Source organism: Phaseolus vulgaris, chromosome 6 (genome assembly GCF_000499845.2).
Source record: "Phaseolus vulgaris cultivar G19833 chromosome 6, P. vulgaris v2.0, whole genome shotgun sequence".
Classification (NCBI taxonomy): Eukaryota; Viridiplantae; Streptophyta; class Magnoliopsida; order Fabales; family Fabaceae; genus Phaseolus; species Phaseolus vulgaris.
The window spans coordinates 27,697,693-27,718,992 of record NC_023754.2 but is presented as its reverse complement, the minus strand read 5'-3'; the positions used below and the strand labels follow the sequence as shown (position 1 = coordinate 27,718,992).

The 21,300-nt window shown below is 30.6% G+C and overlaps 3 protein-coding genes across 4 annotated transcripts; 2 read left to right on the top strand and 1 right to left on the bottom strand.

The window, feature by feature from the left end:
* Positions 1-2,726: 2,726 nt before the first annotated feature.
* On the top strand, positions 2,727-6,101 carry LOC137832470 (uncharacterized). 2 transcript variants are annotated; one of them, XM_068640657.1, is made up of 3 exons: positions 2,727-3,854; positions 5,420-5,591; positions 5,697-6,101. In XM_068640657.1, the coding sequence occupies exons 1-3, from the start codon at positions 3,145-3,147 to the stop codon at positions 5,772-5,774; spliced, it is 960 nt and encodes a 319-aa protein (XP_068496758.1). In that variant the 5' UTR covers positions 2,727-3,144; the 3' UTR covers positions 5,775-6,101. The 2 variants fall into 2 exon arrangements, with proteins under 2 accessions (XP_068496758.1, XP_068496759.1); XM_068640658.1 differs by having other exon boundaries at positions 2,745-3,854; positions 5,420-5,977.
* A 1,778-nt stretch (positions 6,102-7,879) lies between these two features.
* On the top strand, positions 7,880-11,213 carry LOC137832469 (pentatricopeptide repeat-containing protein DOT4, chloroplastic-like). Its single transcript, XM_068640656.1, has one exon. It carries the CDS (start codon positions 7,923-7,925, stop codon positions 10,536-10,538), a length of 2,616 nt encoding a protein of 871 aa, XP_068496757.1. The 5' UTR covers positions 7,880-7,922; the 3' UTR covers positions 10,539-11,213.
* A 4,291-nt stretch (positions 11,214-15,504) lies between these two features.
* On the bottom strand, positions 15,505-17,304 carry LOC137832476 (receptor-like protein 51). Its single transcript, XM_068640664.1, has one exon. It carries the CDS (start codon positions 17,081-17,083, stop codon positions 15,773-15,775), a length of 1,311 nt encoding a protein of 436 aa, XP_068496765.1. The 5' UTR covers positions 17,084-17,304; the 3' UTR covers positions 15,505-15,772.
* Positions 17,305-21,300: the final 3,996 nt, after the last annotated feature.

Below are 21,300 nucleotides of genomic sequence, written 5' to 3'. Positions count from 1 at the left end.
TCTATCATTTTCATCTTTTGAATTTTAACTTTTCTTTTCTTTTTCCTTTGGAAGGCATAAAGAGGTTAAAGGAGCAAAATACTGACTCATCTTCTCTAAGTCTTTTGGTTCATCCAAGAGTTATTATACATAAACTGTACAATGTATTCAATACTTTATATGCAGAAGTGATACCGAGCATTCCTAGTTTTGCCAATTTAATTGTTTGAGTATTTTATTTTATTTTATAAAGCAGAGATAGTTGTAAGTTGCATTTTATAACTATACTGGTCGTAAATGTAAATAATTATATATATATATATAAAATATATAACATAAGAAAAATTAAAAGACAATTATTTTTTTCTATTTTCGTTTGACCTAAAGAGTATTATTGGTTAGCTTCACAAAACACAGGAACTAATTTTCAACATGATGTATTATATATATATATATATATATATATATATATATATATATATATATATATATATATATATACCATCTAAACAACATAGTTTATAAGAGAACTAACACACATTTTTACTTTAAATAACACAAAAAATTAAATCTAAATCGTTATTCAATATTACAATTTGTATCTCAATAACTTAAGAGTGATTTGTAACATTTAATATTAATAAGACTCAACTATGCAGGATATTAACTCGCAAATCTTACGCCGTTAAATCCATCCAAACACATTTTTTGACAAATAAGTTAAAATAAAATAAGTCAACTTTAATTAATATAGTATATATATAATCATAAATCTTCAATATTTCTGACAACATTTTAAAAACAAATGTTCGTATAATAAAAGAGTCAGACCATTTTATAGACAACGGACAACGGTTTAGAGTTTCCAATATTCAAATTGGTGTGAAATATTAATCAAGTTATTAATAACTAATTTTTCCTTAGCATCTAATTAATTTTTTTTAATGAAATATCTTCTTTCCATTTCTTTACAACACATTAACTTTGAAATTTGATTTTTGAAAATTCAAAACCCAAGTCTAGCAAGCTAAAGAAATGTTGGTTTAATTTTTTTGAAACTTAGACATGTAGTCATTAGCTAATAGGAATGCATAACTACAATTATTTTAAAACAAATTGTACTGATACTTAATAAAATTTTACACAATAACATTTTATCTTTTTTCACTTAATATTTGTGTAAGACTACGTAATGAATACTTTTAAAATAAAATATGTGTTCGTATAATATATTTTCAAATAATATAAGAAATTATAACAAAAATACATAACTATATGTTGAAAAAATTACAAGAAGTGCTAATCTAATTTGGTGTTTTAAAAAATAAGCTTCTCACTTAGTATTTATAATTAATTAGTTACATCTTCATATTTCATTTGGTGCTCACATTTTCATATAGAGCACACTCTCTTCCCATTATCTTTCAACTGCTTAAAAGGACCACTACTCTTAATTTAGATTAGCAGTCATATATTTTTACAATTATTTGTTATGTAATTGAATTTGATTAATTTTACCTTTTTAATCTAAATAATTTGAGTATAACTTTCATATTTAACTAATATTTTTTAATAAAAAACTACAATTTTCAAATACAAAAGTTGATGTATTTTAAAATAAAAATGATAAGACTTTTCAACTTATTAATTATGTACTTATTATAAATTATAAAATAATTTTTTGTGTGTGGATAACATTTAAATAAGGAAACTCAAATTGTTTTACCGTTCAGATTTTTTATTATTGATAAACACAGTGATAAAAAGAACAATAAACACAGTGATGAAAAAAAGAACAGATAAGATCAAATAGACAACATACACAAATAAAGGGAAGACATTAATGGATAATTATATTTATCTTTCGGCTAAGAAATCGGTGACCAATAATTAAAAAGTGGATGAATCCAAAATATGCTTTATTGTCTGTTAGTTAATTAGTTAGTTTCTATTACTACAACTTTTTAAGCACCATTTCAGTTTAGATACTATTTTTTTTTTCATTTCATTCAAAATCTTACATGAAATCATGTTTTGTGATTTTTTTTTTGATATTTTTTAAAGTCATACTAATAAACATGTTTTTCAATAATTCAAATAATACCTGAGTGAGGAATTTATGGAATTAATAATAATTAATACTTTCTTTATACAGTATGGTACAATAAATAGTTATTCTTTTTTAGCATCTACTCATCTGTATCTATCTTTTCCTCTCTCTCCATGTTTGGGCAAATTATTTTGGAGATTTGAGCAGCTTTTATAGTAAAATAATTATTTGCTGTATCACAAATTATTAATACTAAGTTTTCTCATGTGATTTGTTGGCAAATACTCTATTATTAGTTAAGATTTATTAAAAAAATTAAATTTCAGCAAATTTCATTTCATAATTAATGACTCTCTTGATTTGTATTTTTCTAACAATAATGATGCATTAGAAATTTGAAATAACAATGATTAAAATTTGTAAAATATTTTTTCAAAATTTGAATTTATCATTATTATTAAAAGTTTTTTCCCCTAAAGAAGAGCATTTCAATAATTTTCCTCTCCTTGGCCTTCCTATTATAGAATTTGATATGTGAGGTTTTTTCTTTTTAATATGTATATTCATGATTCAAATTCAAATAATATGTTATTCTAAATATAATAATTAGTTATTAAAATTAAGTTTGCTATTGTTATTAAACATGTAAAGACAAAGTAGTGACCCTTTTATTTCCCTTCACTGAGCCAATTATTCTAATGATTCAATTGCACTGAAAATTCCTTCTCTCACTGTTCTTCCCAATTCCTTTCTTCACCTAACCCTGTTCATTGTCCAATCAAACATTTTTCCCTTCCCTAGAATTGAAACATATCGGAGTTGAATTTGTTTGTGGAATTTAATATTTGGAGGTAAATCCCATCACTTTGCGGCTATTTGGAGGCTTGTTTTCTTGGAGAGTGAGGTCATCCATCTCATAGGTGACACCCCCAATCTGCTTTTATTTTAAATTGATTATTTCTTAAAATATCTGCTCCAATCAGGAAGTGGGTCATTGGAAGATATGCATTTTCCACCTTCCATTTGATCACAATGTTCATCCTCCGTAATTCATAAAGGGAGCGCTTTTAGGTGGGGTTCGTACTGGGCATTGTTTGGGAGTGGATTTACTGTCAATGGATCAAAACAGAAACGAAGAAAGAGGTGAGATACTGGGTCCTGTTCATGAAGGGGTAGATGGGAATTTGAGTCATTTGGTTGAAGGGGTAGTTATTCATGCCGTAGATGGGAACAGCTTGGGTGACAGAGTTGGTGATGGCGGAGAAGCTGGAACTTCAGTAGAGGTGGGTAAAGATTTGGGATCTGAAAAGGAGCTAAAGGAGGGCCTTGAGGAAGTTAAGGGTCGGGACAAGTATGATCAAGAAAATATCAGTGATGATAAATTACTTGGGGTTGATCAGGGAACCAGTTATAATTCAAACCATTTGGTTAATCAGCAAGTGATTGAAACTGTTGTTGTAATTGAGTCTTTTGAGACTGAGTATGTCAATGAGAATAATAGGAAATTGGAAGCAAAAGTTAACGAATCGGGTACATTCATGAAAGTACCAGAAGGGACGTCTGAAACTGATAAAAATTCATGTGTGATTGATATAAAATGCAGCAGCCTGAAAAAGTTTTCTGAGAATTCTGAAGGCGGACAGATTTGTAGGATTTGCCATCTGCCTTCTGTGCAGTCATTGGATGAAAGTGAAACAACTGTTGGCCCTGCTGCTAGTAGTTCTACGAGTTCTGATTTGATTCAGCTTGGGTGTGCATGCAAAGATGAGCTAGGCATTGCCCATCTTCATTGTGCTGAGGCGTGGTTCAAGCTTAAGGGGAACAGGTATATGTTTTTTCCAAATACCAGTTTTGATTCTAGGCTGTAGATAAACAATAACATCAGCATATTCTTTTAGGTTTTGAATTCCTAAATATGCAGGGTTTCATAATACTTAATTATCCAATTTGGCATAATTTCTGGAAGCAAATATTCATCTTGCCCTTTTCGTTGCTTTATGTTTGTGCGTGCTGCAGTAACTTGATTACATGGAAAATTAATAATTTCAACAGTAGTGTGGTAAAGGTTTGATCTTTCTTGTATTTCCATGACTTGTCTTTTGAAACCTTGAGGTCTGTAGCATCCTTATACATGTGTTGATTGTGCTCTTAGATTAGAACTTGACTTTCCAATGCCATTATTAGCATTTTTTCAAATCCTTTCAGGTTCATTCCTGGGCTTAGCTTAGTGTACTGCTATTTGCTTTCGGTTGGTATTTCTTATAAAATGTGCAAGTGTGTAAAGCGTAACTCAATCTCACAAAATTAACTTGTTGGGAAATTTTTTTCCCACTTATATAGTGAATGTAATATCTATTGCAGTCACACATAGCTATGCAGTGCATATCAGTAGCCATCAACCAATTTGGAGTTCCTATAGCTAATGAGATCCTATAAGGGGTGAGTTGGACAAATTTGTCCAGACAGCCAGTGGATTTCCACCTTTAGGATGTAAGATAATGGGCTAGAGCTAAACATGATTAGCAAACTGCTTCTAGTGGTTGTAACTTGAGGTTAAATAATATCACGTTGGAAACTAGCAAGTTATAGCATTTGATCGTGATATTCATGTTGATGTCCTTGATATTTGAAAAGAAAGTCCTCTTGTAACTGTCTTGGTGAAGATTCTTTGGGATCTGATGTTTCTCTGTTCAGATGACACACGGGGCATGCTCTAGAAAAGTATGTTTATAATTTAATCAACGTTACAAAATGAATCTTCATAATTTTTATTAGATCATGGACTCATATTCGTCAATTTTCCTGGAACAGAAGTGGGAACTACTTTTCCATTGAATAATTTTGAGGTTCCTTTTTTTTTTTTAAGTTAGTTCTATTGGCAGTGACCAAATATAAGATTGGTCTCCCATGTCAAGTGAAAATCAATTTGTTACAATCTAGTATAACTGATCATTGCCAATCCAAATTCTTGTATCATATATAAACGACTTGTTTGGGCCGGCCTACAGATATATTCAGCACTTATTCAATAAGAGCTTATCACATGCAAACTTATTCTTAAATAGAGAAGAGCTTATTTAATCAATTTCTCAATAAAATTAAGCCCTGTCTCACTACGTTTAGTCTGTCATTTGAATCACACACTGTTATTGGACTTGGTTAAAAACTAAATTGTTAGAGATATGATTCACCGTGAGGTTCCCTATAGCAATATCTTCTAATAAAAAAGAGCCCTTATAGAAGTTGTAATCATCCTGACGTTTTTTTGTTCTATGCTATAGTTTTATTGTATACTGCCAAATTTGAAGATGGTCCCTTGCAAGTGAGTGCTTTGTTTTATAATCTATTATCAAATAAATTATTGATATTGGCTACCTTTTTTAATCACAGGTTATGTGAAATATGTAGTGAAACTGCAACAAATGTTTCGGGTGTTAGTAATTATGAATTTTTGGAAAAGTGGAATGAAAGAAGGTTCTTGGAAAACGGTGGCAACTCTTCCCGCAGGTTTGGTGGATGCTGTCGAGGACAGCCATTTTGTAACTTCTTGATGGCATGCCTGGTAATAGCATTTGTTCTGCCATGGTTTTTTCGTGTAAATATGTTCTAGCTGGTGAATCAAGCTCTATTACTTTTGCCTTCGATTCTTCATACTCACTAAATACAGGGAGTGGTGGATTTCTGGCATACATGCTATGATGCATCACAATCTAGTAGGATGTTAATGCTTAACCACATGTCCTAGTTTGCATGAAGATGAGAAGCTTCACATGATTACCTGCTCAAGTTGCATTTTTTGGAGAAGTGTTGTTCTGAGGTATATATATTACACACACAAACGCAAAGTATTTTACATTTGGGGACATTAGATCTTATTTGTAAGAATTAAGTAAAGAATTGATTGCAAAATAAACACTTAAGTTAAAGTTCTTTCCTCCTTTTCACTTATTTATTTGGCTCTATGTCATCCTAGTGTAGTTTCAATCCTAGTGTAGTTTCAAGTAATAATCAAGCTTAGCACACATAGTTCAGCTATGTGCTTTATATTATAAATTATCTTGATTCTCAGGTATACCATTTCTTTTTTCAAATGGAAGAGTTCAATTTATGCCCCTTCTTCCAAATAATTATGATGACTGTAATGCCGTTTCCTTTATAAGTGTATGATATTTAGAAGGACAGAAAAAAGTTTTCAGAGAAAGTTATGTTGCAGATGATGAAAAGATGTTTTATTTCTGATGTAATGCATTTAGGATCATTTGATAAATTTGGGAAGAAAATTTTAAAAATAAAGACATTGAGGAGGAAAAACAACAACTATACAATTTTGATTTTTTTTCTTTTTAAGTGTTGAAAATATACTTTGAGTTGTACATTTTGATATCTCAAATAACTAAAGTTTGAAATGAATTGCTGAAAATGAAACTTATCCATAATTATTAATGTCACGTATATTAAGATATTATCAAATTTGTCTAGTCAATTTGAACATGTGTCTTTATCAATTTGTCGATCATTAGAAACAAAAATCTGTGTATAAGATCTCGAATTTCAATTTTAGTGGTTGTAGACAATTAGACAGAATATCATGTATCATCTTTTATGTCTTACATTACTTTTAAATGAAATTATTCCATTTCTGCAATTTTATCTAGTTTTTATTTACTTTTTAAAAGCCTTTATGTCCTTCATCTTCATTCTATTTTACATTTTTAGTCATTTAAATTGGCTTTCTACTTACATTCTTGTAATTTCTTTTCCTTTTCAAGTTATTTTTACTGAACTTTACTTTTTTTAAAAAAAGAAAATGGAAAATAATGTTGTTTGAGTTGAGGAGAAAAGATGGAAGATGAGAAGAAAATTTGTAATACATTTGATTAACATGATAAAATAAATTTGGATAATATTGAGAATAATTCATAAAATAAATTAATGTAAAACATCTAAATTTAAGTTAAAATCAAATTTAAAATAAAATACAAAATTATTATAAATTTTTTATAAATAAAATTAATATTTCAAAATAAAGTATACTAAAATAAAATATAAATATAAATTAGAATTAAAATAAATAAAATTTATTAAAATTAAATTTAATTTTTATATATATATTTATTATATTGATTAATTATTTTGTTATATTTAAAATATAATTTTTAATAAAATATTAATAACAATTTAATTATTATATATTACATGTAAATATTTAATTATATATTACATATCAATTTAAAAATATATAATATAAATAATTTAAATTTAATTGATTAAAGTTATTTTTCTTAGTAGATTAATTATTAAATATTTAAATAATTGATTTTACAAAATATTAAAATTTAAACTATTTTATTATTATATTATTTATTTTAATTATTTACTATATTATAATAAAAAACATAAATACTTTATTATTTTTAAAGGATAATTAATTATGTTTCACATATAATCGATTGTATATTTAAAAAAAAATTCAAGTTCTTATCAAACTTTCTAATAAAGTCAGATACGAAAGTTTGCCTCATTTTCTATGTTTAAAGGCAGGAAATTGAACTTTCTTGCCTTTCTTCTTCCCTTATAATGTTTTCATCCTAAGAAACAAAGACGCATAAATAAAGTATTTAAGTTCATCCATTGCATCTATTTCACAGTAACTAACACTCATTTTGTTTTATTCTTTTGCATATAATAATGATTATGACATTTAATTTAAGATAATAATGATAAGTTATTCATTTCAAAAGTTAAAATACAATATTTTAATTTTAAAGAGTTATTTGACACTTTTTTTTAGTCTAGACCCGTAAATTCAGACACTACTATATATATATATATAATAATAATAATAATAATAATAATAAATATCTCGGAGTAGCAGGAGTAGCAGAAGAGAGACATGTTGACGATGGTGAAAATCGTAACCAACTTCAGCAGCTGCTCAACTTGTAACTGTCATACAAATGAAGCCAATTATCCAATACCTCTGAACGGTTTCATCTTCTTCAGACCATCTTCTTTAAGAAAATGTTTATTATCTTCAAATTTGGATGTTCCTCGTAGCACTAGGGCAGGTGTCTCTTCCATGTTGGATGAAAACGCCAAAATTAGCAAATTCTGCGAGGTGGGTGATCTTCGAAATGCAGTGGAATTGCTCAGAATGTCCCAAAAATCCGAGCTTGATTTGAACACTTTCGCTTCTATCTTGCAGCTCTGTGCTGAAAGTAAGCGTCTGCAAGAGGGTAAGATAGTTCATTCAATTATCTCCTCCAATGGGATACCAATTGAAGGGCTTTTGGGTCCAAAACTAGTGTTCATGTATGTGAGTTGTGGAGACTTAAGAGAAGGGAGACGGATATTCGATCATACTCTCAGTGATAACAAGGTTTTTCTGTGGAATCTTATGATGTCTGAATACGCAAAGATTGGTGATTATCGTGAAAGCATATATCTTTTTAGGAAAATGCAGAAACTGGGAATTGCGGGGAATTCTTATACGTTTTCATGTATCTTAAATTGTTTGCGTACTTTGGGAAGGGTAGGGGACTGTAAAAGTATCCATGGGTATATTTATAAACTAGGCTTTGGTTCTTATAATACTGTTGTTAACTCCTTAATTGCAACTTATTTCAAAAGTGGAGGAGTTGACAATGCACACAAGTTGTTTGATGAATTGGGTGATAGAGATGTTGTGTCCTGGAATTCGATGATAAGTGGGTGCGTGATGAATGGTTTTTCCCACACTGCACTCGATTTTTTCATTCAGATGCTTATTTTAAGGGTTGGTGTGGATTTGGCTACCTTGGTTAATGTTCTTGTAGCTTGCGCAAATGTTGGTAGTCTTTCATTTGGGAGAGCAGTTCATGGTCATGGAGTGAAAGCTTGTTTTGGCAGGGAAGTTAGGTTTAACAATACCTTATTAGACATGTATTCAAAATGTGGTAATTTAAATGACGCCATTCAAGTTTTTGGGAAAATGGGTCAAACAACTGTTGTCTCTTGGACTTCATTAATTTCTGCTTATGTAAGAGAAGGTCTATATGATGATGCAATAAGATTATTCTATGAAATGGAATGCAAAGGGGTTAGTCCAGATGTTTATTCCATGACTAGTGTCCTTCATGCATGCGCACACAGCAACTCACTGGATAAAGGCAGAGATCTACACAATTACTTTAGAAAGAACAACGTGACCTTGAGCTTGCCCGTGTCTAATGCTCTCATGAATATGTATGCAAAATGTGGAAGCATGGAAGAAGCTTATTTAGTTTTCTCTCAAATTCCAGTTAAGGACATTGTCTCATGGAATATCATGATTGGTGGTTATTCAAAGAACACTCTCCCTAATGAAGCTCTTAAACTTTTTTCTGAGATGCAAGAAGAATCAAGACCTGATGGCATTACAATGGCTTGCGTTCTTCCAGCTTGTGGAAGCCTAGCTGCTCTTGATATAGGCAGAGGGATTCATGGGTGCATATTGAGAAATGGGTACTTATCAGATTTGTATGTAGTCAATGCACTCATCGACATGTATGTAAAATGTGGGTCACTAGTTCATGCACAGTTTCTCTTTGATATGATCTCTGAGAAGGATTTGATCTCTTGGACTGTTATGATTACTGGGTATGGCATGCATGGGTTTGGAAATGAAGCTATTGCCACTTTTCAGAAGATGAGGACTGTAGGTATTAAGCCTGATGAGATTACCTTCACTTCCATACTTTATGCTTGTAGTCATTCTGGATTACTGAATGAGGGGTGGGAAATTTTTAATTCCATAAGTGAATGCAACATTGAGCCCAAGTTAGACCACTATGCTTGCATGGTAGATCTCCTTGCCCGCACTGGAAATCTATCTAAGGCGTACAACTTCATTGAGACAATGCCAATTAAACCAGATGCTACAGTTTGGGGTGCCTTACTTTGTGGGTGTAGGATCCATCATGATGTGGAGCTAGCCAAAACAGTGGCAGAGCATGTTTTTGAGCTAGAGCCAGACAACACAGGATATTATGTTCTTCTGGCCAACATCTATGCAGAGGCAGAAAAGTGGGAAGAAGTAAAGAAGTTACGGGAGAGGATAAGTAAGCGGGGACTAAAAAAGAGCCCTGGCTGTAGTTGGATAGAGGTCCAAGGAAAAAGTACAACCTTTGTTTCTGCAGATTCTGCACACCCTCAAGCAAAAACTATACTCTCATTGCTGTATAATTTGAGAATAAAGATGAAGAGTGAAGGTTATTCTCCTAAGATGAGGTATGCGTTGATTAATGCAGATGACACGGAGAAGGAAGTGGCTTTGTGTGGGCACAGTGAGAAGTTAGCTGTGGCTTTCGGTATATTAAATTTGTCACCCGGCAGGACTATTAGGGTCACCAAGAATCTACGAGTATGTGGTGATTGTCATGAGATGGTGAAGTTCTTGTCCAAGACAACCAGAAGGGAAATTATCCTGAGAGATTCAAATCGGTTTCACCATTTCAAGGATGGCTTCTGTTCTTGCAGAGATTTCTGGTAAATAAATTGTTGAGGGAATTCAATTGAGGGGAAATCATAGTGACGGCATGTCAATTTACCCCTTTCATGAATAAATCTTATGCCAATCACGGTATTTGATTGGACATGACATATTTATTGACAAGGATAGTCAATGAAAAAGCATAAGATGGATCAAGGATAGTCCTACTGAATCAGAGGTTTAGACTTCAAGTTTAACAGTCAAGTTAAAGGCAATTTACGCAGTTGATTTCTGTTTGAAATTACTAAATTTGTCAATCACTGAATAAGCCATCTAAATTGTTGACATGGGTTTGATTTGAAAACAAATTACTGGGAAGTTGAGTTGAGCAGCAGTATGTTTTCATAGAAAATAGATTATCAGGATGTTGGGATACGGTTATTCCTTATTGTCTCTCAAGAAGGGAATCAAACTAAGACTGGCCATACAAATACTACTGTGTTTCTCTGTACTTGAATGCTATTTCGGTGCAAATCCTCTCCTTTACACATCTGATGGAATTGTAAATTTCTGGATTCAAATTAGGTGCGCAAAAGGGTAACTTGTTAAGTCACACAAGGATAAGTTACTTAGCTTGTTAATATTCACATTAGGAGCACCAAGGCATTATGAGTTAAGTCATGGATATTGTTAATACACTGTTAATTTTTTTATTTATTTACTGATTTTGGTTAACTATGGTCTATATATACTAACATATTCATTTTTAGGACCTAATCCGACAAATAATGGGTTTATCTCAAACATAGCCTTTTGAATATGGCATATTTTGAATATCTCAAACGCTTGTATGTTTATTTATTTGCATAAATCATGGTAGCTATGACAACTAATAACAAACTACCAACAGTAGCACGGACCATAAAACTCAACCAGAGTCAGACTTCACCAATCCTACATTTATCATTTCCAGTGGCTTATGACTTTATATATTTCTGCTCCCTTTTTCATTTGGGTGACCAATTCGAGCTTCACGTGAACTTCTGCGACGGTTCAAGGCTAATCTCAAAACATATGATATATGAATCAATGTGTCATCGATAAATTCTCGTGCTGTTGTACCAAATTGGAATCCACAAATTCCATGATTAAGTTGGCATCGAGTTACTTATCCAATTTTTCAAGGTCCATCCAACTGCAGACATATCATCTATTGGTTTCTTTCCTGTGAAAAGATTTCCATTCAGATAAACCTATAAAGTTCTACACATCTCTTTTTCACCCAAGCCTCTATCGAAGATCAGTGTGTTTACAGTAAAAAAGAGAAGTCAGAAGCATCGTTAGAGATGGTAGAAAATGAGGTTGAAAATTATTTTAAAAGACAAATTATTTACGAAAATTTCAAAGTTCTTAAACCCATAGTATTTAATAGAGGTTCTTAAACCCATAATGTAAAATAAACTCAGTTAAAACCAAAATTTTTGTAATGTTTAAATTATTACTTTTAATTTTTAATATACATTTTAAGATAAATAAATAATATTTATTTTACGGCTCTTAAGGTTTTTTTAGATAACACATGTCAACATTATATTATATTATATGTAATTAACTAGTATCATATAATATTAGGATAAAAATATTTTTTTTTAACTTTAGAAGGATAACTTTTTTTTTACGATAACCAAAATCAAAATCCACTTATTTACATTAAATAAAAACATATATAAGCCTTAAAAATGATTTGTTTCTGTAATAAAATTGTTAAAATTTATATCTAAAGTAATTCCTAATCGGTTGATGTAAGAAATTTACAATCTTAAAGTAGAATTAACTTGTTAATACTATTAAAAAAAACTTCTTCACACATTGAAAGAAGATAAAAGTTTTGAGATAAAGATAAAGTCTATTAAATGTCGAAAGTTAATTAGTATTTTAATGTTAAAAAATATAATTTTGATTGTTAATAATGTCAAAGTTTTTTATATTGGTAGTTGAATCACATAATTTGGAAGGCATAAAAAATGACGAAAATGTTCTCTCTATTAAAAATATTAAAAGTTGACATAATTTAATTTGGCATAGTTATTTTTATTGTATTGATTTATACGAGAAATTTTATAGCTTAATATAGATTGAGTAATATATGTATATCCATTTTTTGTACGAGAAATTTGTAAACATTATGAATTTTGATAGTATGCAAATGTGGATTTGAATTGGCTAAACTATGTTTGGACCGGAGTGGGAATATAAATGAAAAAGAAAAAGAAAAAAGAAATGACTAGAATTGCAAGTAGCAAAATGTAAATGTAGTATAAATATATATATATATATATATATATATATATATATATTTTATTGTTTTTCATAACGTATTATGTCTCAATTATGAGTGTTGTTAACATTTTTCTATTTCAGCTCTTTATGGAGGGCACTATTCTCATCTTTCTTTTTTCACATTTCTCTTCTAATAAGTCGATACAAGCACAAATGAGAGTTTTCATCTTCATGAACATTATATATTCATAAGCAAACAATAAAAGATGGTATTTCATAAAAAGTAGTATATTTTTTTTTCGTAAATTATGATTTTGAGTATTGTATTTTTAATGGATAAGTCGTATAACATGTGGATGTCTTTAAAATGGAAGTTGCATTCTATGAATATGACTTTAGATTTGAAAATACTCTACATGAAAGTCATATCCCACGAATAAGACTTTTGTTAATTTTGTTAAATAGAAGTCATATAACACTATAATAACTTTTGAAAATTAACTTTAAGTGAAGTCGTATCACTCTTGTACAACTTCAGTTGTGTTGTTTTATATTAGAGTTGTACGGATCATGTATGAATTCCACTATAAAATAATACATGGTGTACAACTTACCAAATTTTGTAAAAATAATTTTTTTTATACAAAATTGTAATTTTTTAAAAAATATCCACTACTTTTTTGTACTATATTTGTTATTTTTTAAAAAAAATTGGAATTTTTTTTTGTTATTTTTGAAGTTTAAGATAATTTAAATAAAAAAATTAACTAAATAGACCCATCACGTCCAAAATATTATATATTTCATTGCATATTAAAATGCTCAAATATAACTATTAATAGAAGGTACATAGCAGATGTAGAGTAGACTTTGAATTTTTATGAAGGTAACAAATACATATTTTGTGGAGAAAGTATTTCAGTCTTTTTCCTTGCATGCAAATTAATACATTATTTCATTATTAAGCTATGAACACACTTAGAGAAACAATTGATATGCAATTAATGTGATGAAAATATGATAACTTCCAAATGGTTGGCACAAGATATAAAAATTGAAGCATGGTTAAGTGTCCTTTGTCGAAACTACATTGAAGGAAACTTCTAAGTCTTCCAACACTTCGAGTTTATGCTCAACAGTTGGCATCTTACCATATATAAGTTTGTGTCAAATACTTCTAAATCTTCTAATTATTTTACTTTTTTTTAAATCGACATCTTTAATTATTCATTAAATTCTACTTCCATAAACTTTTATTTCATTTAAAATAATCTTCAAAATTTATTCTTTTCTGCACAGAGATGTCATAAACTCAAACTTTATCTCAATTAGTCGATAACAGTGTATTATGGACAAATAACGGATAATCTAAATGAACATCTTAAATTTTTTATAAAAAAAAAATTGAAACATGTTAATGTGATATAACAAGCATTTTAAAATTAAGAACCTAGTCTTATATAAAATTTAGATCTTAAAAGTAAAAATAAAAATTAATATCAATAATGATATAATTTAAAATAAATAAAAAATCTGATGAAAATTTGTTATAGATGGTGTCCTATGAAGAATGTTTTAAAAATGTGTGGTAGTAAAATGAAAAAACGAAACCGAAGCACGTGGTGAGGGTAGTTGATAGATAGATTTGTTAAGTGAAGACAGGTTGGAAAATGTTGGTAGAATATAATGGTTTCTTTGGAATTTAACGACCAATCTGGGTCCTTTTCTTTAAGATGACAAGTTGGATACAGATTGCAGATAATAAAACCACTCAAATTATTAGAACTAATAGTCCAATCAAATCTTCAACTTCAGTCCATGCAACACAACACAACACAAATAATTCTAATGGAAATTCACAATACAATTTCACCAACTAAGATAATGGAAGATTTGAATGCAAGTAAATAAGTGGTACCATGTATTAAATAAAACAATTTACAAAGCAGACTTCACCAAACAGCTATATTTACAACAAGTTTCTGACTTTACTTGTCAACTCGTGTACCTCAAAAAATTGTGTTGAAGATTATACTTATTTAAACAACAGAAACAAATAAGCACATATGACAAGGTAATGGACAATGGATCATATGATGAATAATATTAGTAGTCGATTCTAGTATTTGGCATCACCCTAACTTATGGCAAATCAAGAAGGACAGACAGCTCATATCCAATATTTAACAGTAACACAAATCATAAATTGGACCAGAGCCAGATATCCAAAATCATACAATTTCCAGTTTGCAAATAATACCACCAACCGTTATCTACTTAAGCAATTGCCTCTCTCTCCTACTCAAACTAAGCAAAATTTTCTAGAGATGTGCCCACAAATAATAGAGCATCACTGTTTTAGCCACATGCAGAAGAACTTGAAATGAGTATCACAGGATCCAGCTATTTAGCTAAAAGTTTACAAAGTTTTTGCCTCCAACTTCTACTGTGAATCTATGCATGAATTAAAGAATCTAGAAAGCTAATAAACACAAATTTTCCCAGCCAAAGAAGTAAAAAGGCAGATATTATTAATGCAACATGGAACAGTGCAAGAAACAAATGAAAAGGTCTGAAAGCAGGGAGTGTACGTTATGAATCACAAGTATGAGAAAGAACCCGTTATAGCACAAGTAACACAAATGCTGAAGATACCAAACCCACATGCACCATTCTCCACCTTCTACTCCAAACAACGAATAAGACGGCATCAAAACATTAAAATCTAGAAAGTAACATCCCATGATAGAGAAACGCACTACACTGCGCATGAAATTGATTCAATGACTCTCCTGCCTGGATTTTCCAAATATCCCCACCAAAATACAACAATTTCATTATTTATTTTCTAATTTTGTTTGGGCAGTTACATATTCATCATCTTCCCTCTCCTGGAACCTGCTGCTCTGTAACTATTGTATAATAACAATAATTAAAAAAAATAAATATATCAAACAAGGTGCACTCAACCGATTTTGTGAATATCCCTAATCTAAAAATATCCAAAATTTCCTCTAACGACAACACTTGGAGCAGAGGATTAGGAAAATAATGAGAAAGACAATGGAAGAGAGGGCAATGGCGACACCGAGAACGAACTTGTTAGGTCCATGATGGTGCTCTTTCTTGTGCCTAATCTCCTCCGCATCACCCTCATCGTAATCATCGTCACTGCTATCATCCGCGGACGAATCCTTGGCGGGCGGAGTCACCGGCATTCCGTACTTATCACAGGGCGAGATCCCCAGCTTCAACTTGGAAGAAATGGCGGAGTGGTTGTAGCAGAGGTTAGTGTTGCCACCAACCTTGAAGACCTCCAATCGCTTGATGAAAGTGAGGTTAAAGGGAAGAACGCCGCGGAGGTTGTTGTTGGCGAGATTCAAGTGCCTGAGAGACTTCATTTGGGAAATGAACTTGGGGATGGTTCCGTTGAGTTGGTTGGAGCTCAGATCCATGTGAAGTAGGCCGGGGAGGGCGGAAATGGAGTCGGGGATAGAGCCTGAGAAGGAGTTGGAAGCGAGGGAGAGGTTTGTGAGGGAAATTAGGTCTCCGATAGAGGGAGGGATTTCGCCGGCGAGGGAGTTGGAGGAGAGGTTGAGAAGTTGAAGGGAGTCGAGCATAGTGATGGATGGGGGGATGTTGCCTTTGAGGCGGTTCTTGGAGAAATCTATGAAAGTGAGGTTGGAGTGGAGGTGGCCGGGGAGGGATCCGGTGAGGTTGGCGTTGGAGATGGTCAGGGTTTTGAGTTTGGTCATGTGGGCGAGGATGACGAAGGGGCCAGAGGCTTTGATTTGGACGTCGGAGACAGTGAGGGAGGTGAGGTTCTGGAGCTGGGAGAGCCAGACGCCGGAGATGCGGCGGAGGCTGTTGACGGAGGAGAAGGAGGTGAGGGAGGAGGCGAGTTCCGGGGGGAGGCGGACGGGGGAGAGGGGGCAGTTGAGGAGGGAGAGGGAGCGGAGGGTGGAGAGGGACTTGAGGGCAGTGAAGGAGAGGGAGAGGTAGGAGGAACAGTTGGCGAGGCGGAGGGAGATGAGGTGGCGGAAGGGTTTGGAGGAGTCGCAGAGGGTGGCATTGTGGAAGGAGGGTTGGGCGCAGGGGTCTCTTGAGGTGGGGATGTTGAGGGATTCTAGGGCTATCACTTGCTTTGGGTCAAGGGTGGAAGTGGTGGATGCCGAAGGTGATGATGGAGATGATGTGGGGGATGGGGTTGGAGGGTGAGGGAGAGAGATAGATGTGGCAATGGGGGTGGAAAGCAGTAGGAGGAGGAGAATGAAAGCAAGTGGAAGAGGTCGCGGTCGTGACGGTGGTGGTGGCGGCGGTTTCATGGTGGTTGTTGGTCAGGAACACATGAGATGACGAGAATGAAGTCTGAAGTGTGGGAACTGTGAAGTGAGTAACAGAGCAGAAAACAGTGGTAACATGTAGATGTAGTATATAATAAACTTCTCTCAACTAAAAAAGAAACTTTGGTGGAAACAAAAAAATTAGTCTATTATTAGAAAGAAATTAGTTAGGCACTGCAGCTGAAAGATATCTTGATGTAAAATCAATGAAATGAAAAAGTTAGATATAACACAACTAATAAATAATTAGGTTTTCTAACTGTGATAAAAAGAAATGAAGGGATGTTTAATTTAAAGTTATAAGAATATTTTTATAAAGTGTAATATAAAATTACGTATTTAAAAACGATTAGTTGTAAAATAAAATAATGTTAAGTTATTGGTAGACTACAACTTATGCAGAGGTGTTTGATCTGGGAATTGAGTGGGTTGAAGGAACAACGGTCAAGATGTTGAATTTTTAAATAGCGGAGAAGAATGAAATATTGAAGAATGGGAGTGGGACACTTTTTAAATAAGCTTCATAAGTTCCCAAACATTCATCAAATGGGGTTGAATTTAGATTTTATTTTTAAGGACAAATACTTTTTCTTTTTATTACAACTTTTCTTCTTCAAACTTTAATTTAATGCTTTTCTAAATTAAAACTAATTAATTCAGATCAACATTTATCACTAAATTATTATTTGTGTTACAACAACATTCTTTAACTCATGCTTAATTACAACAATTGTGTCATTTCATTTCATCAAATTTTATTTCATTGCTAATTTACCTTTTTGTTAGTAACTCCATATTCTTACACCTTCTATTAAAATGAAATGCGCCCATATTTGCTATTTAAGTTAAAAAGTTAGGAAATAAAATAAGTGACGTTGTTATTTTTTATTTTTAAAAATATAGTATAATCTCTTATACATGTATTGTTATTAAAATTGAATCTCACACATTCATCGTGCTTACATGTCCCAGTGATGTATTGCATTTTAGTATATTATTTAGTCTTACACAATTTTTTTTAATCTATACTTATATATGAAGGGATTCCCATTATAATTATATTTTTTGGTGTACACAATTTTTTTTCGATTTTACTCTTATTTAATATATTTCATTTTATTAATACAATGGAGTATTTTTTTATTTTATATGAATTATTTAAAAAAAAATTGTTAATATTTTAAATTAATATTAATGTACAATAATATTAGTGTAGAGTTTTTATATAACTACGTCACTCTTTTTTTAGTTCCTTATTTTAAAGCAATAAAGAGAGTATACTTTCACACATCTCCACACCAAATCTTACATATAAAATAAAATAACTTTCATTTTTAATCACTTCTGCACTTATTTTTTGTTTTTCAATTTTATCTCATTAAAAATTATTTTTATATGTATGTTATATTTCTATCATCTTGAGTAAAAGAATAAAATATAGATGTGTTTCCAATAGTCTCTTATAAACCATTTTTTTTTTCGGTGTTTGTTATGTGTAAGAGCATTTTTCTTTTGTCTTTTTTAAAATTAGATCTTGTGAATATTCGTATTCATCATGCTTCAATATCCTTTATTGATGTGTTGTATGTTGTGTTAGCTCATTATCAATATTACCTTATTTAGTCTTACACATTTTATTTTATTTTATTTTTTATGAAACATGTTACATTTTTTGTGGTGTTCTATTGTAGGAGCATGTAATTGGTGAATGTTGAGATATACACATTTATATTTTGCACATTGAGTTAACACTCAATCAAGATTTTATTCCATTTAAAACGGGACTAATGTTATTGAACTTAAAAACTTTGAATACACACTTTTTTTTTTCTAAGTTAGTCATTATAAACTCGAGATAATTGACAAAAGTGGTAGATATTCCTAGTCTCTTTTTTTTCGTGATATTTTTAATTCTTCACCTTTATGTTTTTTAAGAATTCATTTAAGATTAGACATGTAATTCTTTTTATTTCTCTTTATTTTAAAATTGAAACTTAGTCCTTAATAATTGTTGATGTATAAGTGAATTCTCTATTATTTCATTAGATTTATTCTCTTGATTTCTTTCCTATTTTTATTGTCTTTTGGGAAACACTTTAACAATAATTTTTTATCATCATAATTGTGCTTAAGAGAGAATTGAGAGATGAACTTGATCATGTATCACTAGGGAATCAATCAATTATCTTGAATATATAATACCTTAATTTATCTTCAAAAGAAATTTGTTAAATTGGGAGAATAAAAATAATTTAAAAGGTTTTTATATTCATCAAAAAAGGAGATATATAAATATTTTGTGCAACATTATAAAAAAAATATGTGTCAAATGAGTATAAAAACACAAAAGGAAGCAACTAAAATAATCATGGTAAGTACAATTTCAATTGATAGAGAACAAGGCAAAGTCATGAACATAGACAATTTCAACAAGGTTAAAATTGTGTTTCTATGCATTTTTTCAAAAGAAAGAAACTAAGATATAATTGTGAAAATAAAAGTTAAAACCATATATTAAAACACAAATTCTTTATTGTAAATTGTATTTTCAGTAATGTGTATAATTTTTTCAAAATTTACACATCTCGAATTTTGTGAGAATTTTTTTTAGTTCTTCGTGCACTAGGTAATATTAGACTCTTTTCTTTTTAGTTCTTTCAATTGAAATCTTTAAATTTATTAGCCTATTTTTGATCAAATTTTTTTTCTGATTGATAATTTGACTTGGTTATGATGTCAACGACAAAGGTTTCACACTTTCACTTTCTGAGGTAGCGAGCAACAAGAGAGGGTGATAAGAAGAGAAAAAGACAAAGAGAAAGAAGAAGACATTAATTGTTATGGTTGGGTTTTGCAAGAAACCCTTACAAACAAGTGAAACTAGTTTCAATACTTTTACATCATCACATCCAAGTAACTTGAGTGTTGCTGTCTATTATGCACAAATGTGGATAACGTGCATAAACAAAAAAACTAGTGATTAGATTAGACCATCCTTTTTTATGCTACTCTTTTTAAAGAGATAGATTAACTCCCAACTTAGTTTTCAAAACACTGCAACCACCTTACTTATACTGTTCCTGCACTTTCTTACTTCAGTAATTTCACTTTTCTTCCTTAATTGTGATTACGTTAGATCACTGGATAATATTGACTCAAACTAGATACTTAATGCCACTAGGACGTGGACAATGCTTGTTAGATAATTGCTTCAGAACCACTCTAATTACAATTGTTGCTCTCTAAATTTTTATTGGGGAAATTAATATTTCTTGTCACATGACCTAAAACTCACACAAGCCAACAAAATAAGTTAATTTATAGAAATCTTTTATATTATTTCTATAAAATTTATTTTCATTTATAAGTTAATTAATTTTATCTTAAAAATTAATTATTTTTTATTTTACTTCTTAAAAATAATTTGAAAAATTCAGTCAGAATATATATTTTTTTTATCTATTTATGGATAAACATAACTATTTCATTTTATATTTCTAGCAACACCAAATATTTTGATCATGCATCATAAGTGTTAGACAAGCAGTTAAGTGATACTGCGTTTTAGTGTATCTTTATATATTTGTTTCTTTTATATGTAAAATTTACTTTTGAAATATATAAATAATATTTTATCTGGTTGTTGTATGTGATTCATAATAATAAATTTGTCCAAATTAAATTAATTTAGGATTTATATATATATATATATATAATTAAAAATCTAAACATGCCTTCTATGATGTATCAACTACTTTCAACTAACTTATAAATTAAATTTACCATACATACCTTTATATATAACTGTTAAAATGGTTATTAAAAAAAGTAATAATTTTCAGTTACTAATCATTCATTATTATTTAAAAAAAAAAACATGATAACGAGCACACAATCATAAAAAAATTGTTTTAGGATCTATCCAACAAATTGGTTGAGTGCAGGAGACAATTGAGGCGGATGTGAACCAAAATGTTTGATGGGAATGAAGGAAAAAAGAAAAGAAAAAATTAAAACTCCATGCATTATTTATTTATTTTTCGTTATTTATTTTTTTATCAGCAATTTTTTTTATTTTCACTTTATCTATTTATTTTATTCCTTTTTTTTATACCAAACATACATGTACTGTTTGACCTCGATTTCTCAACTCAACACGTGATTAGGAGCACAATCCACACGAACAACCAGTTCATTTC